At 38.6% G+C, this 16,439-nt stretch overlaps 1 protein-coding gene across 5 annotated transcripts in view; it reads left to right on the top strand.

The window, feature by feature from the left end:
• The first annotated feature begins 769 nt into the window (after positions 1-769).
• Positions 770-16,439, top strand: part of PCDH9 (protocadherin 9) — a 986,095-nt gene continuing 970,425 nt past the window's right edge. For 4 of the 5 annotated variants that reach the window (XM_032611593.1, XM_032611596.1, XM_032611594.1 and 1 more), the window contains exons 1-2: positions 770-1,330; positions 2,598-5,768. In XM_032611593.1, the coding sequence (XP_032467484.1) occupies positions 2,733-5,768 (3,036 nt within the window). In that variant the 5' untranslated portion in view covers positions 770-1,330; positions 2,598-2,732. The remainder of the gene's footprint in view (positions 1,331-2,597; positions 5,769-16,439) is intronic. The other variant, XM_032611598.1, reaches the window with a different exon arrangement.

The raw sequence follows: 16,439 nt of genomic DNA on the forward strand, positions 1-16,439 counted from the left end.
CGTCACCCTGCACGTAAGGAGGGCTCAAATTAATTTTCTTTCCGGTCTTGACTGAGATTCGAATATCCTCTGTCCCGACCTTTCCTATCCGCCCTCTCTGCCCTTCTTGCCAATGTCCTCGCCAGCAAAAGCCTCTAGTTGCGGCACCGGGAATGTAGCCCGTTTAACGCGCTCCGGGGATCTGCTGGGCCGTGCTCTCCTCTGAGGGCCGACAGTGAGTCTTGGACCCCGGGTGGACTCTCCCATCTGTGCATTTTGGTCCCTCCATTTAGCAAAGAGAAGTGTGGAACGTGCGCCGGCAGCTGAGCCTCCTCGGCATCCCCCAACCGCCCGCAACGGTGCCCGAGGCTGCCGGATCCGCGCCCGCACGCCCGGCCGGCCTCCCGCTCCCCCTGCTCGTGCGACCGCCGGGTCTCGGCCGCTCGCTGCCCTGTGCCGACCGGAGCAGCCGCCTGCCCCTCAGCGCCCGTGAGAGCCGCGTCCGCGGGGGCCTGAGGAGCGTCGCCTTTTCCCTCCCGGGCCGGACCCTACTGGGCATGCTCAGTGCACCTCCTGGAACCCGGCTCTCCCGGGGCCAGGATCGGGTCTCCAGGTTTTCGCGGCTGCCGAGGGGGCGATGGGGAGGAGAGGCTAGCAGATAGTCAGCGCCTTGTTCCACGCCCAGCTGCGGCCGCCCGCACCGCAAGATACGGGCCAATCAGGGGCCGGGGGAAGGGCTTAGACAGTCACGCCCTCCCTCTGGGTTATTGAGAGTTCTATCAAGAAATTCAGTTCAGAGAGAGAAGAGAGAGAAGGAGAGAGGGGCAAAGGAGAAAGGAGCGAGAGAGAGCATGCCAGACAGGAAGGAGCGCCCTAGAGTCTCCGAAGCACGAAAGAGATAACCAATTAGGAATTTTTCGGGCACTGTCACCCACCCCGAGAGCAGCCAGAGACTCACCATCACCCCAACTCTGACGTTTCCTACAAGAAGTTAGAGACTTAAGCAGTATTGACATCGGAGGGAAATGGTACGTTTGATGCTGTGGAAAATACCCCCGAGCAGAAGAAGTGCAACTGGATGTTGTGTGTGCGTTAAATACCAGAAGAGCTCAGGCCCCGTGGGTAATAGAGACGAAATGTGGAGAGAATGACTAACGACAAATCTGTGAATTTGTTTTCTGGAGTTGCTAATTTGCCAGCCCGAAGCAACACATTTTACAAGGAGGAAACGTTTTGCTGCTTCTGATTTCTCCCCAAACTGGTGCTACCAGACGCATGGCTTTCTATATGTTGGAACAGCTCATTTCTAACTGCAGCATACCGGGAAAGGGGAAAGGTTGAGGCAACTAACGTAAGTGTAAAGTTTCACATGCACAATTGTAAATTTTGTGTTTAGATATGTCCTCGGTGTAGACGAGGGATGTTTGCAGTTGGGTAGACTGTTGGGGCAGAGCTCACCTACTAGGCTGTATCTGCATCCCTACCTGCATCACTCTAACCCGAACTAATCGCGGGCATCAGCTACCGTGCAGCCTAATGCAGATAAGATTAGAGCCTGGGTACTGACCAGTTCTACTCAAGTAGGTAGCTGTCTGGAGCCTTGCACCCGTTTAAATTGCAGTTAGGAGGGCATCTAAGCAGAAGGCTTTTTACCTGCGTTATTTAGTTGCAGTATTTACGTGTGGCAGATGTTACTAATACTACAACTGGAGATCGGGGTTAAGAAACTGCGTTTTTTTCCCCTCTTTTATGCTCAGTAGAAAACATTGTGCCGTTACATGGAAATATTAGCTGCGTTTCACTTATATCTTGGCACTCTCTTCCACCTCTAGGATAAGGAATCTTATGTTATTATATATATTCTAAAAGTTTTAATGTGTTTCTTAATTCTAATGGTGATAATTTGGCAACATGGAGAAATGAGAGCAAGGTCTGGGTAAGAAACTGAAGGTATTGGTATTGTGCTTTTAGGCAATGAGGTTATACAGTGGCCAGAGACTTGCTTCTGTCGCTGCAGCAGCATGTCCGGATGCTTGCTTCCCAGTAAAATTGTATTTAGAAGGCAGTTGAAGAACTGGGAGGAAAGAAAAAAGATAGTCTTTTTAGAAGAAAGAGATGACTCAGTGTGGCAGAGAAGAAAACACATCACGTATGACATGTGAGAAAGCAATTAGCAGGAAACATAGCTAAGTAGTTAGTGTTTTTCACTGGCTCCCAAAAAAACTAAGGGAGGTCGGTTAGAAGCCAGGAGGCGGGTAAGCCGGGGGAGGGGGGTATGAATGGGAGGAGATGGGGGGTGGGGGCGTGGTGGTGGTGGAGGGGAAGAGGAGAACAAGAATGCATGTTTTGAATTAAACAGTATCCTGAAAACAGTGTGGGTGAATACAGGTAAAAATAGCAGCTGTCTTTAATTCAAAAGTAGATAATTTCATTTTCTCTGGGCAAATGCAACAAGCCTGGGATATTTAGTATTTTTATCCACAGAGTTAAGTTACAAACAGTGGCAGAACAAACTGCCATGTTTACTAATATGCAGTGGGAAAATGTGTTGTGATATTTCATGACTGTGTGCTTTTGTTTACTGAAGAATAATATTGTCTATATGATTGTGTTGACAGTGGCTGTCTCCAAATAAGTCATGAGATGTAATGCATCCTCCAGCCCATGCACGCTTCCTCTTGTAATTTGTGCATCATTCCTCAGTGGAAACCTTTAAACCCTAAAACCCAGGAAAAGAAAATAAATACATTATCATGGACCTGAGGGATTTTTACCTGTTGGCTGCTCTGATTGCCTGTTTAAGGCTGGATTCTGCAATAGCTCAAGAACTTATTTACACTATTAGAGAGGAATTGCCTGAAAATGTGCCCATAGGAAACATACCAAAGGATCTGAACATTTCTCACATCAATGCTGCCACAGGGACCAGCGCTAGCCTTGTCTACAGACTGGTTTCTAAAGCTGGGGATGCCCCTTTGGTGAAAGTATCCAGTAGCACTGGCGAAATTTTCACGACCTCCAATAGAATAGACAGAGAAAAACTCTGTGCTGGAGCCTCTTATGATGAGGAGAATGAGTGTTTCTTTGAACTTGAGGTGGTGATCCTCCCCAATGATTTTTTCAGGCTGATCAAAATTAAAATAATTGTCAAGGATACCAATGATAATGCCCCCATGTTTCCATCTCCTGTCATCAATATTTCCATCCCAGAAAACACTTTGATCAACAGCCGCTTTCCAATTCCATCAGCAACAGATCCTGACACAGGCTTCAATGGTGTACAGCATTATGAATTGTTAAATGGGCAGAGTGTTTTTGGACTGGATATCGTGGAAACTCCGGAAGGAGAGAAGTGGCCACAATTGATTGTTCAGCAAAACTTGGACAGAGAACAGAAAGATACCTATGTGATGAAAATCAAAGTAGAGGATGGAGGCACTCCACAGAAATCCAGCACAGCCATACTGCAGGTCACAGTAAGTGATGTAAATGACAACAGGCCAGTGTTTAAAGAGGGTCAAGTGGAGGTGCACATTCCAGAGAATGCTCCCGTAGGCACCTCTGTAATTCAGCTCCATGCCACTGATGCAGATATAGGCAGTAATGCTGAAATCCGGTACATTTTTGGTGCCCAGGTCGCCCCTGCAACCAAAAGACTCTTTGCTTTAAATAATACTACTGGGTTGATTACAGTTCAGAGGTCCTTAGATCGAGAGGAGACAGCCATTCACAAAGTGACAGTGCTGGCTAGTGATGGCAGCTCCACTCCCGCTCGAGCAACGGTTACCATCAATGTTACTGATGTAAATGATAACCCTCCAAACATAGACCTCAGGTACATTATAAGTCCCATCAATGGCACAGTGTATCTGTCTGAGAAAGATCCTGTCAATACAAAGATCGCCCTAATTACAGTTTCAGATAAGGACACAGATGTGAATGGCAAAGTGATCTGTTTTATTGAAAGAGAGGTCCCGTTTCATTTGAAGGCAGTATACGACAACCAATATTTGTTAGAGACCTCCTCTTTGTTGGACTATGAGGGCACCAAAGAATTCAGCTTTAAAATTGTTGCCTCTGATTCTGGGAAGCCCAGTTTAAATCAGACTGCTCTGGTAAGGGTTAAGCTTGAGGACGAAAATGACAACCCACCAATTTTCAACCAGCCTGTAATTGAGCTGTCAGTTTCTGAAAACAACCGACGTGGGTTGTACTTAACAACTATTAGTGCCACAGATGAAGACAGTGGGAAAAATGCAGATATTGTTTATCAGCTTGGACCGAATGCCTCCTTCTTTGATCTGGACCGAAAGACAGGAGTTTTGACAGCCTCCAGAGTCTTTGACAGAGAAGAACAAGAAAGATTCATTTTTACAGTAACTGCCAGGGACAATGGGACCCCTCCCCTCCAAAGCCAAGCGGCTGTGATAGTTACTGTTCTGGATGAGAATGACAATAGCCCCAAGTTTACTCATAATCATTTTCAATTTTTTGTGTCTGAGAATCTGCCAAAGTATAGTACCGTGGGGGTAATCACAGTGACAGATGCAGATGCTGGAGAGAATAAAGCTGTGACTCTTTCCATTCTAAATGACAATGATAATTTTGTGTTGGATCCCTATTCTGGAGTCATAAAGTCAAATGTCTCATTTGACAGAGAGCAGCAGAGTTCCTACACTTTCGATGTCAAAGCCACTGATGGGGGACAACCACCCCGTTCCTCTACTGCAAAAGTAACTATAAATGTCATGGACGTCAATGACAATAGTCCAGTTGTCATTTCGCCTCCTTCTAATACTTCTTTTAAGTTGGTGCCTCTCTCAGCCATTCCTGGCTCTGTGATAGCAGAAGTTTTTGCAGTAGATATTGACACTGGGATGAATGCTGAACTTAAGTATACAATTGTGAGTGGGAACAACAAAGGCCTGTTTCGGATTGATCCAGTAACAGGTAACATCACTCTGGAAGAAAAACCAGCACCTACTGATGTGGGCTTGCACCGATTGGTGGTCAACATAAGTGACCTGGGATACCCTAAGTCTCTGCACACACTTGTGCTTGTTTTTCTTTATGTTAATGACACTGCTGGCAATGCCTCCTATATCTATGACTTGATTCGCAGGACTATGGAGACCCCATTGGACAGGAACATAGGTGATAGCAGCCAACCCTATCAAAACGAGGACTATCTCACCATCATGATCGCCATTGTCGCAGGTGCCATGGTGGTCATCGTCGTGATCTTCGTCACCGTTCTGGTGCGCTGTCGCCATGCATCAAGATTCAAAGCAGCTCAGAGGAGCAAGCAAGGTGCCGAATGGATGTCCCCCAACCAGGAGAACAAACAAAACAAGAAAAAGAAAAGGAAGAAAAGAAAGTCTCCCAAGAGCTCTCTTTTGAACTTTGTTACCATCGAGGAGTCCAAACCCGATGATGCAGTTCACGAACCCATCAATGGGACAATAAGCCTGCCGGCTGAGCTGGAAGAGCAAAGCATAAGTAGATTTGACTGGGGTCCGGCACCTCCAACCACCTTCAAGCCGAACAGCCCTGACCTGGCCAAGCACTACAAATCCGCTTCTCCACAGCCCGCTTTCCATCTTAAACCAGACACTCCGGTTTCTGTGAAAAAGCATCACGTGATTCAGGAGCTCCCGTTGGACAACACCTTTGTCGGGGGTTGTGACACCCTTTCCAAACGCTCTTCCACTAGTTCAGATCACTTCAGTGCCTCAGAGTGCAGTTCCCAAGGAGGCTTCAAGACAAAGGGCCCCTTACACACCAGACAGGTAAATGAGCACTTTTACTGGTCTATAAGTACTGCATACAAGTGCCCAGTCAACCAGTATTAACGTGCCAGTGTGTCTCTTGTTTTGGTCTAACTTTAGCTTAGTTATAAAGAGGGGAAAAAAAACTTGACCCCTTTTCTATTCCTCTGGGGCTCAGTCAAGAATTTTTAGAACAGCTTTGAAATTTCTGAGTTCTGAGAATTATTTAAACTCCCAGTTTCCTTCAAATGTCAAAAGATGAAAAGAGGAAATTATTCCAAAATGTCCCAAGATAACATTTGCTGAAGAATAAAACCTGTCCTGATAGGCCAAATTCTCCTCCTGGGGTTTCCAAATTGACTGCTTCAAGATTTTCACATTACCATTTGATCTCAAAAGTCACCTTCAAATCTCAAGTTTTAAATGATGTTTGAAGGTGTGACTATAATTATGTTACAGCTGTGGTTGCTAAAGGGGTTAATTTTTTTTTAGTCTCTAAAAAAGATAGTAGAATATTAAATGTATATCAGCTGTGAAGCACATGATTGTTGATAGATCGCGACTAAGCCATATAGGAAGTCTTCTCTTTAATTTCAGATGATTTTATTGTAATATAGTAAATTGGGGGTTGAATAGGAAGGTTTGCAGATTGTCCACAATGGCCAAAGTACTCTTTCAAAAAAAAAAAAAAGAAAAGAAGAAGGAATACTTTCTCCCTAATAGAACTGGTTTATACAGAAAAGAATGAATCCATTGTAAATATTCTCTCATCTTAGTAATGCATAAGTGATCTGTCATAACTCATTTTAAACTGTGAAATATGCCATATGAAGAGGGATTAAAAGGCTGAGAAACTCATATTTCAACCAAATCCAGAATTAGTTTTTCTTAGGTCTAATAATTCCTTGTTAATAAAGATTTAAATGCAGCGCTGTCTAATTTATTTCACTGGTGCTTGTCTGTTGCCATGAAATTTGAGTGTCAATAATAGCCTGTAGATGGCACTAGGGTATCATGTCCCTTGTGCTGGCCAGCTGCCAATCCCACAGTAGCAAGGAAAGGGAGAAGGAAAGATCAAGCTGGTACTATAGCCAAAGATACCTTTTATTTAATGATAGTTGCTCTGGAGCAACTAGCATGTCAGTTCATTTGCTTGCTCTTTTGTGATCAGCTCTCACACACCAACTTTCTAGGATTTTGTAATCCAAGTTCTATCTTTGTTGGTATTGAGTCCACCTATGGTGATGACCCATCTGAATTTGTTAAAAATAAGGAACATACAGATTTTAGAGAATCAAGTAAAGCAAGATAAATTTTCAGGATAGTATTGACAGTCATTGCTTAGTATTTGAAAATTCAAGAGTTTTTCTTTTTTTCCTGTGGTGGTGGGACTGGTGAGAATGGTCTACTGAAACTCTGTCTCTCACCATCCAATGTTTGTTGCTCTGCAGTGACTTTAAGGTTTCATGGTAGTAAGATATTTATTAAAATCATTCTGGTAGTGAATCACAGAGATTCGTTCAGAACATTAAGTATAACGCCTACGATTTTACAACTAAAATCTACATTTCTTAAAAGATTAAATATCTACAACATTTAGAAAGTACAAGAGCTTGAATGCACAGGATGAAAGGAATTAAAATAAGTCAGTTTGGAGGTTCTAGAGGAGAATACGGAAGTTACTGGATATACATAGAATTTGGAATGAGTTATTTTCATGTTAACTTCATGAGCTTTTTAAAAGAGGTTTGATGTTTTAAAGGTAAGAAAATATCTGAGTTTAGTAGAGGTTTATAAATGTTGGTAAATATTTAATCATGATGAGAAAAGTAACTTTTGAAACTAAGTGGATTTAAATATAAAGTTGCTATTTAATGAAAAGAAAACATGGCTTTTTATTATTTGCTTTTAATGGGAAAGTCACTCAAAATACTGATGATATTTTATGATTTGCATAATATTTTGAAAAATATAACACGATTTAAAACTTTTCATATAAAATCTGAAATTTGTTTTCCAAAGAAACATGCTGATATTATTCCCACGTCATCATCTTTCTTTTCATATTATGTGTGGTGGGTATTATGAGCATTGATGTACAGACACACTTTTTCTGACTTCTTCCCCAAAGTTGAATCTATATATAGTACAGTGACATAAACGTTAAGTGCATTTCAGCAAAGTATGGGAAAGATCTTTTGTCGAGGCTTAGTCAGTCATAGGAAATTTGTTTGTATGATGTAATCTTTGAAATAAGATGCTGAGTAATTCTCTAACTGGAACGAAAGTGCATTTTAGACATTCCTTGAGACCATGTGTTACTATGCTGTTCTATTTGTAGGCATTTCAATGTTCAAATGTAGCTATAATTCACTATTATGGTAAAGAGCTACTGAAATGGCTTTTCTTATTTACACCTTTTAGAAGTTTTCATGCTGAGAAAGAAAAATTGCAATGTTTTAGAAAAGGAATACTGGAAGTAAGGACAGGTGATGGTGATAGAAATGTGTACAATTTTACTATGAAAGAGGCATATTTTCTATGAATGAAGAACACACATATATATACTATCCTTTAAATTATTTTTTCACTGAACTATATGGCTGTTATTAAAGATGTTCTAGTTAAGCTAAAAAGTAAAAATTCTTTTTTTTAGCTCCTTCACTTCAACTAGTGGCTTCACATAAATACAAAATGTGCTCCTGAAGCAACACAATTTTGAAAAAGTAGGGCTTATTACAACAAAAGCTTTCAAAGGAATTTATAAACTAAGGTATAATCTGTGAAGATTTTTAGTTGAGTGGGCAAAGATTGCTGTTAACAGAAACACATTTTCACTTTATGGTGCTAGTTGAAGTGTGGGTAAAATGCAAGATTCTTGAGCAAAGGGTTACCAAACTTAAATATCATGAGTTTGTATTGTCTGTACAATGAAAACATAATGTCTGACATTTACACCATGAGTTTGGTTATAGTGCATTGATTCTTATTTTGTCTGGCTTTTTTTCCCCTGCTTTTTTCCCTCATGTGTTATAAAACACTCATAAACCACATTCCTCAACCACTCTATTTTACTAAACTTTCATTTTCCTTGAATATAACAAATCTGTCACTGAATCTTCCACAAATTATTTTTTATGAATTTTTGGAAGTATCCTTAGTATTCACAGATTGAATGAAATGTCCCTTTTTTAAAGAGCTAGATTATATCTTGATATTTATACATAAATAAACAAAGTTCACTGTTATAAGTTTGAGAAGATGACAACATTATCATTTCCAGTAGGGCTTTAAATGACAAAGCTCATTGGCATATTTTCTCTAAAAGGAAAATATCTCCTTAATGAGTATGATTTTTAAAATATAATATTAAGTTCTCAAATTTTAAGGTGTCTCAGAAGCATTTGGAATGTTTCTTAAATCATGGGTTGTTGGTCCCCAATCCCAGAGGTTAGGTTCAGTATCACTAGGGTCAAGCCTGAAAATTTGCATTGCTGACAAGATCCTAGGTGATACCGATGCTGCCAATCCAGGGACCACACTTTGAGACCCACTGCCTCAGCATATTGGGACAAGAAATGTCAGCCCCTTTCCCTTTCAGATTATCATTTCCAGAGGACCTGTTTTTGCATACTCCAACTCTCAGCTCTTATTGAAAGCAGTTTTATTGTAGCTGGAGGCTTTACAGTTAGCTGTTTATTGCTGTTTCCCAACCTGGTTGACAGCATTTGGGGAATTAATTTTCTTGGCCCCATTGTGCTTTTTGCAGGGGTATAAATGAAAATGTTAAAGAATTTAAAAAATGACCTATTTACACTTGACAACTTCTTACGGTAATAAAACAATCTATAATAGTTGTACTGTGAGTTTGGTTCAGGGTAAACAGTTACGTTTAATTTTCTAAATGAAATGCTTATTTTAGAGCTTAAACATCCTTTAACTTTTCACAATCTAGAGTATTTGCTCATATATACATTTGTATATATATTGAAGAAATTATATATTGAAAATATGTTTGCATGCCATACTCAAGTGTATACATATACTTTTACAGCATAAAGGGAATTACTTTATTCCCAATCATTCAGAGATACTATATTACTTTTATGATTACTTCTCATTTTTGAGACTCCCACTGCAGCTGTTACTGAAATGCTGTTATGTCATGCAAAATGCACAAGATAGTCATAGAATTTCTATTTAGAACAGTCAGAAAGAAAAATGAAATTGAAAGTGAAGGGAGCAAATGTTAACTAATGTGAAGCTAGCAAAAACTTTAAGATATTTTAAACTGTTAAATTTTGCAGTATACTGTGAGGGATGAACATAGGTGGCATATGGAACAAAATTGCTCCTCAAGATGCAAATTATATTTAAAATGTTATCAGTTGTGATTTTTGTTTCTACTCCTTTGCTAAGTGATCTATGTCATGAAATTAGTAGATACCCAGACCCCTTGGATATTCATTCAGGAATTTGAAATGAGCGTGGGCCATCCATTCAGCCTGGCTACCTTTCCTCTTGGTTTTGTGAGACAAATATTTTATATTTTTTTTCAGTTTGATACACCTAAGGTATAAAATTCAAGTTACATTTTAGCCTTTGTTGCTAATAACCTTAAGGAGAATAAAAGTAAAAAGTTACCACTGTATTGGGCATGGACATGTCTACTGATTACTGAACATTTGTTAACATAGAGAAAATAATTTCAGTAGTTAAACTATTCTATTATCTTATTTTTTTAAATTTTGTTGCAATGAATTCTATATATATGCAACACCATAAACTGATGTTCCCTTAGCTTCAGATTAGTCATCCTCATCTTGTCACAGAACAGGCTTTGGCATCATTAAAATTACCTTGTAAATATTGTACTTATACTAATGTGTTATATTCTTATGTTGTATGCATAGTCTTGTTAGTTAAATATTTCAAGCTAAAATTTATCTTCTCATAATAGTACAAATTAAAATATAATACATGAAATAGTAAAACAGAATTTGGACTTAATACAAAAGCTCAGATCTAAAATCAGATTTCCTCATAACCAGTTCTGAATTATTTGACTCTTAAAGTTTCATTTTCTTATTGACATATAGGAGATGTATGTAAATTACACACAAAATATTAGAAATGACATCTTCATGAATTATTTTTCACATTACATTATTTTACATGACAGTACTGAGATAGGAAAATAAAACCTTTAAATTATCTTCTTATAAGCTCTGTTTTCACAATTATTTTTAATATGTTATTTAGATTGTTTGATTTCTAAATTTTGCGGGTTGGGAGTGGGGTAATGCAGAAATCCACCAAATGGGAAAAGCTATAGTGCTTGTGTTGGTCCAGCAGTACCAGATTGAGTGTTTGCAGAATTTGAGACCATGTCAACTGCATGGCTCATCTTTAGTACTTTCTCAGTTTGATTTTGTCAGAGTTGAGCTCTTAGCTTGCATGCAGTTAAAACAGGCAAAAAGACAACTGTGGATTGTTTACCACTTTCACTTAAAATCCTTGCAGTAAGTTTTCTCTGAATTTAGTCTGGTGTTTTCTTGAAGGGGACCCTCTATTGAAACTATAAATTCATCTCAGTAATATTAACAAATCAGTTAATATCATATATTTCATGTAGTTGGAAACTAAGCAAGAATTGTTTTATGTGTATTTTTAAGTTTTTGCTTTCCTGACAGCTGATTTTATGTTTAATATATTTCTCAGAATTTATTACATACCAGAGCCCTAAAATTTATATTAGGTTTGTTGAAATATGACACTAATCACAGACCAGGTATTCGTGAAAATTCAAGAATGCAAGTCAACAAGGGGCTCGCTTTAAAGTTGTAAGTATCTAGAGGCATAGGAGTCATGTTCAATAAGTAATAATGCTAATGTGTTATGGCCTTTTTAAAGGTTAGCTCCCCTAAAATTTATATCGGATCACAAAAGCAAATCCAAATGTAGAAATATGACGTCTCAATTACAAAAGGAAATATACTTCACTGTTTAAGATTTCATGAGTTATTTCAGATAGCTGTTAAATCTGTCCAACATTTCATTGGAAAGGAACACATGCTTTTTGCCTTTGTTTGATACAAACCTATTGGGCTGTCAGTCATCAGAAATATAGAACAAGAAAGATATATTACCATGATTGACATTTTGGTTTTGATTTATATTCTTTTTTTCCCTAAGTCAAGATTCATTAAAATGTGAGTTCATAAATAAATTCTACCCATTCCTTAACAGTAAAGAATGATGGCAGGAATAAACTGGGAAAACAACCTATACGTAATCTCTCTCACTCATATTGTTGTCCTATAGGCAGTTTGTTGCCTATAGAAAAGAATAGTGGCAGAATTGGAATTTTCTGAGCCATAATATATAACTTTAAAGCATTCAGAACTTGAAGTCATTCATTAAGGATTTGTTTTTACATACTTATCCATTATTTAAATGGCATGTGAAAATATTTCCCCCCTATCTTTATTGGTTTGATTGATTACAGTGCTATACACACACATCACATTTAAAATGATGGACTTGGGACCACCTGTACAGCTGGGAGTGGTGAAGATACATGCACAGGCAAGATCTGTGAAGCACATTTGATTGATTCTTTCTAGTCATTTTACAGTAATTATCCCGGAATTCCTTGAGAAAATATATGAAATTAACTTATCTGTTATTGAAAGGAGTATACTATAGCCTCACCACTCATTAATTTATGTAGATGTTGGGGGCTTCCCTGGTGGTGCAGTGATTAAGAATCCGCCTGCCAATGCAGGGGACACGGATTCGAGCCCTGATCCAGAAGGATCCCACATGCCGTGGAGCAACTAGGTCTGTGTGCCACAGCTGCTGAGCCTGCGCTCTAGAGCCTGCACGCCTAGATCCCGTGCTCTAGAGCCCACACGCCTAGATCCCGTGCTCTAGAGCCCGCATGCCTAGAGCCCGTGCTCCGCAACAGGAGAAGCCACTGCAATGAGAAGCCCGTGCACCGCAGCAAAGAGTAGTCCCCGCTCGCCTCAACTAGAGAAAAGCCCGGGTGCAGCAACGAAGACCCAGTGTAGCCAAAAATAAAATAAATATTTTTTTTTTAAAAAAAATCACCATTCACTTTACAGCAGTACACCATATATACTCAATAAATATTTGTTAATTAAAAAAACATATGGATGTTTAATTATGTAGGCTGCAGGAAGGAATGGAAATTTGTTCAGTTTTACCATGTTTGTATAATATCTTGTATTTTAACATTCTTCCTTAGTTTGTCTTTCTATCTGACCATCTCTACATTTTAGTATTATGCAGCTTTGTTAATATCCAGGCTCTGGCCTTTTTCAGTCTGTTAGCAGTTAAGAAATACTCTAATCCCTTCCAGGATATTGAGAAACTAATGGATTGCAGAGTATTTGGGTCTTTAAGCTTCAATTGTAAATGGTATGAAGAATTGTCATTGAGCTGATATTTGCATATATCGCTTCCAGTGCTAGTTATTTTGCCTCCTTTTTTTTCTCCTAATCTTCAGCTTTCATTCTAAGAATATCTATTTTAGTCAGAAATAAGCATGCCAGTGATAGAAATTTGGGATTCACTTCCAAATGAATGCCATCACAGACAGGGAAGTTCTGGCACATTTTGCATACATCGGTATGAACACAGTGAACCCTTCATAAGCTCTTAGATTGCAGGAAATCAGTGCTGAAAATTAGGTGGAGTTTTAAAGATTTGCAAAGTAGAGAGCTTTGTATAATGCTGGTATTGCCGGTGCCTATTAAATATGAAGTAAAGGCTTTGTAATACAACTAGCTAACAAATTCCCTTCCACATTAGAGTGATTTATACCTTAGGGAATTAGTCTTGCCTATTTTTTCCAAATGCAGAAACATTGGATGTGTCTGAAAGAATAAAATCTCAAATACATCCCTTAGAATGAACAGATTTGCTCTTGGATAATTCTAATTATTCAAGATAGATGTTGCAGGCACTCTCATACTTACTTGTGGTACCTCTGTCCATGGTGTGACCTTCACATCTCCTAGAAGAATCTCTCAATTGTGTGTATATACTCTCCTTTAAACATAAATCAGATTATAACCCTAGGTATCTATAAAACTGTAGCATTACCATAATGAAGAGGGCTGGCTGCTAAGTGAGTGCTTTGATCCTCAAAGGAATTGATATTGAATCATTTCTCAAACTGTATTTTTAGAATTCACCTTTCTCCATTTGTAAACAGTGTGTATTTGGAGCACAGCAACTCATTCCAGACATACATGGGTTTCAATATATTTACTTTCATGACAGGGTTCAGTAAAATGCCTCACAGTTCTTCAATGCTTAATGTCTTTGACAGGTCCTGTTAGATATAAAATCAGTGGAAATAGCCATGCCTATTTTTTAAAGATTTTACAAATCCTATATTTTTGCCTACTAGAAAACATGTATATAATCCATGTGCAGACCACAGCAGGTACTATGGACTTGTTGAGAATCATCACAGATGATTGATTTTGAAAACGAAACAGTTTTTGTGCAAGACAATAGCAACTGCAATTCAGTAAATGAGGATTTTTTCCTCATTAAATAAACCTCAAGAAGGAGAAGCATGGAAACACAGGATATATATAATGAAGATGTATCTTTTATAGGAAGACAGTGTCTTCTGCTGACTGGAGTTCCCTTGTAGATCTTTTCTTGAGGAAAAAAAATGCTGGTGCTTTTTTGGATTTGGAGGTTGCAACCAACCTGTGCCTCCATGTGATAGCAGCTGCATGCTGAGCACTTTCAAATACACAGCTACATAGGATTCTCAGGAAAGTTCTTGTAGGGGGTGCAAGTGACAAATGGAGACAAAATGGAGTGAGTTCTGAGTTGTGAGTTGATGCTCGCCTGTGTCATATATTCATGCCATTGAACCGATTTTCACATTGGAAGCCTAGAATCACAGTAGCCTTCCTTGTTTGTCAGCTGTGAACACACCTGGACTGGCAGCTTTTCTTTGCTTCATTTCTTGTCATTCTTTAGGTGGACTTTGTTCACTTATGTTACCTCATATACATCCGCTTTCTTAATTTCTAGATATATTTTTAAATGACAATGACACCAACTTATTTCTGTGTATCTTCCTTCCAAAAAAAAAAAAATCAAACAGAAATATTCTGCTCTAGAACATCCATAAAGGGTCAAATAAAACATCCACAATGTGTCCATTCTTCCTAGAAACAGAAAATCTCTATTTATGTTTTTCCTTTGCAATTTTCAAAATTGTTTTTTTTATACTGATAACATTTTCAAAGTTAAAATCATAATAAATTTAGCTGTATAGATTAATAATGTTTCAATGCATTCAAATTTCCAATATAAAAAAAGATGTCAGAATTTTTATGAAAATACATTTTTTTGCTACACACTGAAGTGAGTATCAAAATTACATTAAACCATAATAAAAACAGATAAAATCTTCAGGATATTTTAGTTTGACATGAACTCATTTTCATTCACGGTCTTGACCCCAAAATCTGCCAAGCAGTGATGGCAAACTATGCTGAATTCACTGATTGATTTTTAAACGTGGTAATAATTAAGCAGGATCATTTTGACACCTAAAGTCTCTGTTTTAGACAATTAAATTCTGCTTTAGCTAAGGGTTATTGACTTCTGGATGATACTGGGAGCAGCACTCCTCAGGGTTTAAACTATTCCTACAGGACCATCTGTTATTGGCGGGGCTGAGTAGCCTCTCCAGCCATGCAGTGTCAACCCCAGGTGTATATTCAGGATCGTTCAAAACACAACCCGGGTTCCTCATGATCTTTCAGTCTCAAATGACAACTAAGTTAATAAAATACTGGTATATCATAACTTAAAGCTTAATAATTAAGGAGAATATAAGAAAGTCCCTCGAAGTAGAGACAATGTCTTACTTACCTTTGTATTTCTAAGACTAAACTTACAACAGCTCCTAAAAGAGTGAACTTCGTAGTCATTCAGTAAATGTTGACCTAATGAGAGTGATCAGCTGATATTGGAATCATGCCTTATGTATGCATATTTCCATTGATAATCTCTATAACAACTACGGAAAGAAGACATTACCATTCTTATTAAACTTATATAGAGATTGAGAGACAGAAAATGTGTTTTTTTCAAGTCACATGGCTAAAGCAATTATTTCCAGTTTAGAACCTTACCTCTGCACTGGTATTTCTTCCTCATATGTGCCTACTTTTACTTGAAAAACACTATTTTTAGGCCAGATATAAGTTTGAAACATTTTCTTCATTAGGGACATTATTTTTGTTGGAAAGGATTGTAACTCATTTATTTAAAAACCTGCATTATCAATACAAGGCAATTCATTGCACCCAAAATTGTTCTTCCTGCAATACGTCCCAGTAAACTAATTCTAGACCATAAGATTAAACTGTGGTAAGCATATGACGACGAGGCCTAAACAAATAACGTATATATGGGGAGAGTTCTGATTGTCTGGTTTCAGCTACTGTCCCTATTTTCTTCTGCAACAGCTGGGACTTGATGACAAACTCTCTAGTTAGGTTTAAGGGTTTTTTTGGGTTTTGGGGTTTTTTTGGTGGCTAATGAGTCCCCATAGTCTCTAATCTAAGAAATTTTGATCTCCCTAGACACCTCCATTCATATTTCTGGAGGTCCAGTGAAGACCAACTA

This window comes from Phocoena sinus, chromosome 18 (assembly GCF_008692025.1).
Source record: "Phocoena sinus isolate mPhoSin1 chromosome 18, mPhoSin1.pri, whole genome shotgun sequence".
Taxonomy (NCBI): domain Eukaryota; kingdom Metazoa; phylum Chordata; class Mammalia; order Artiodactyla; family Phocoenidae; genus Phocoena; species Phocoena sinus.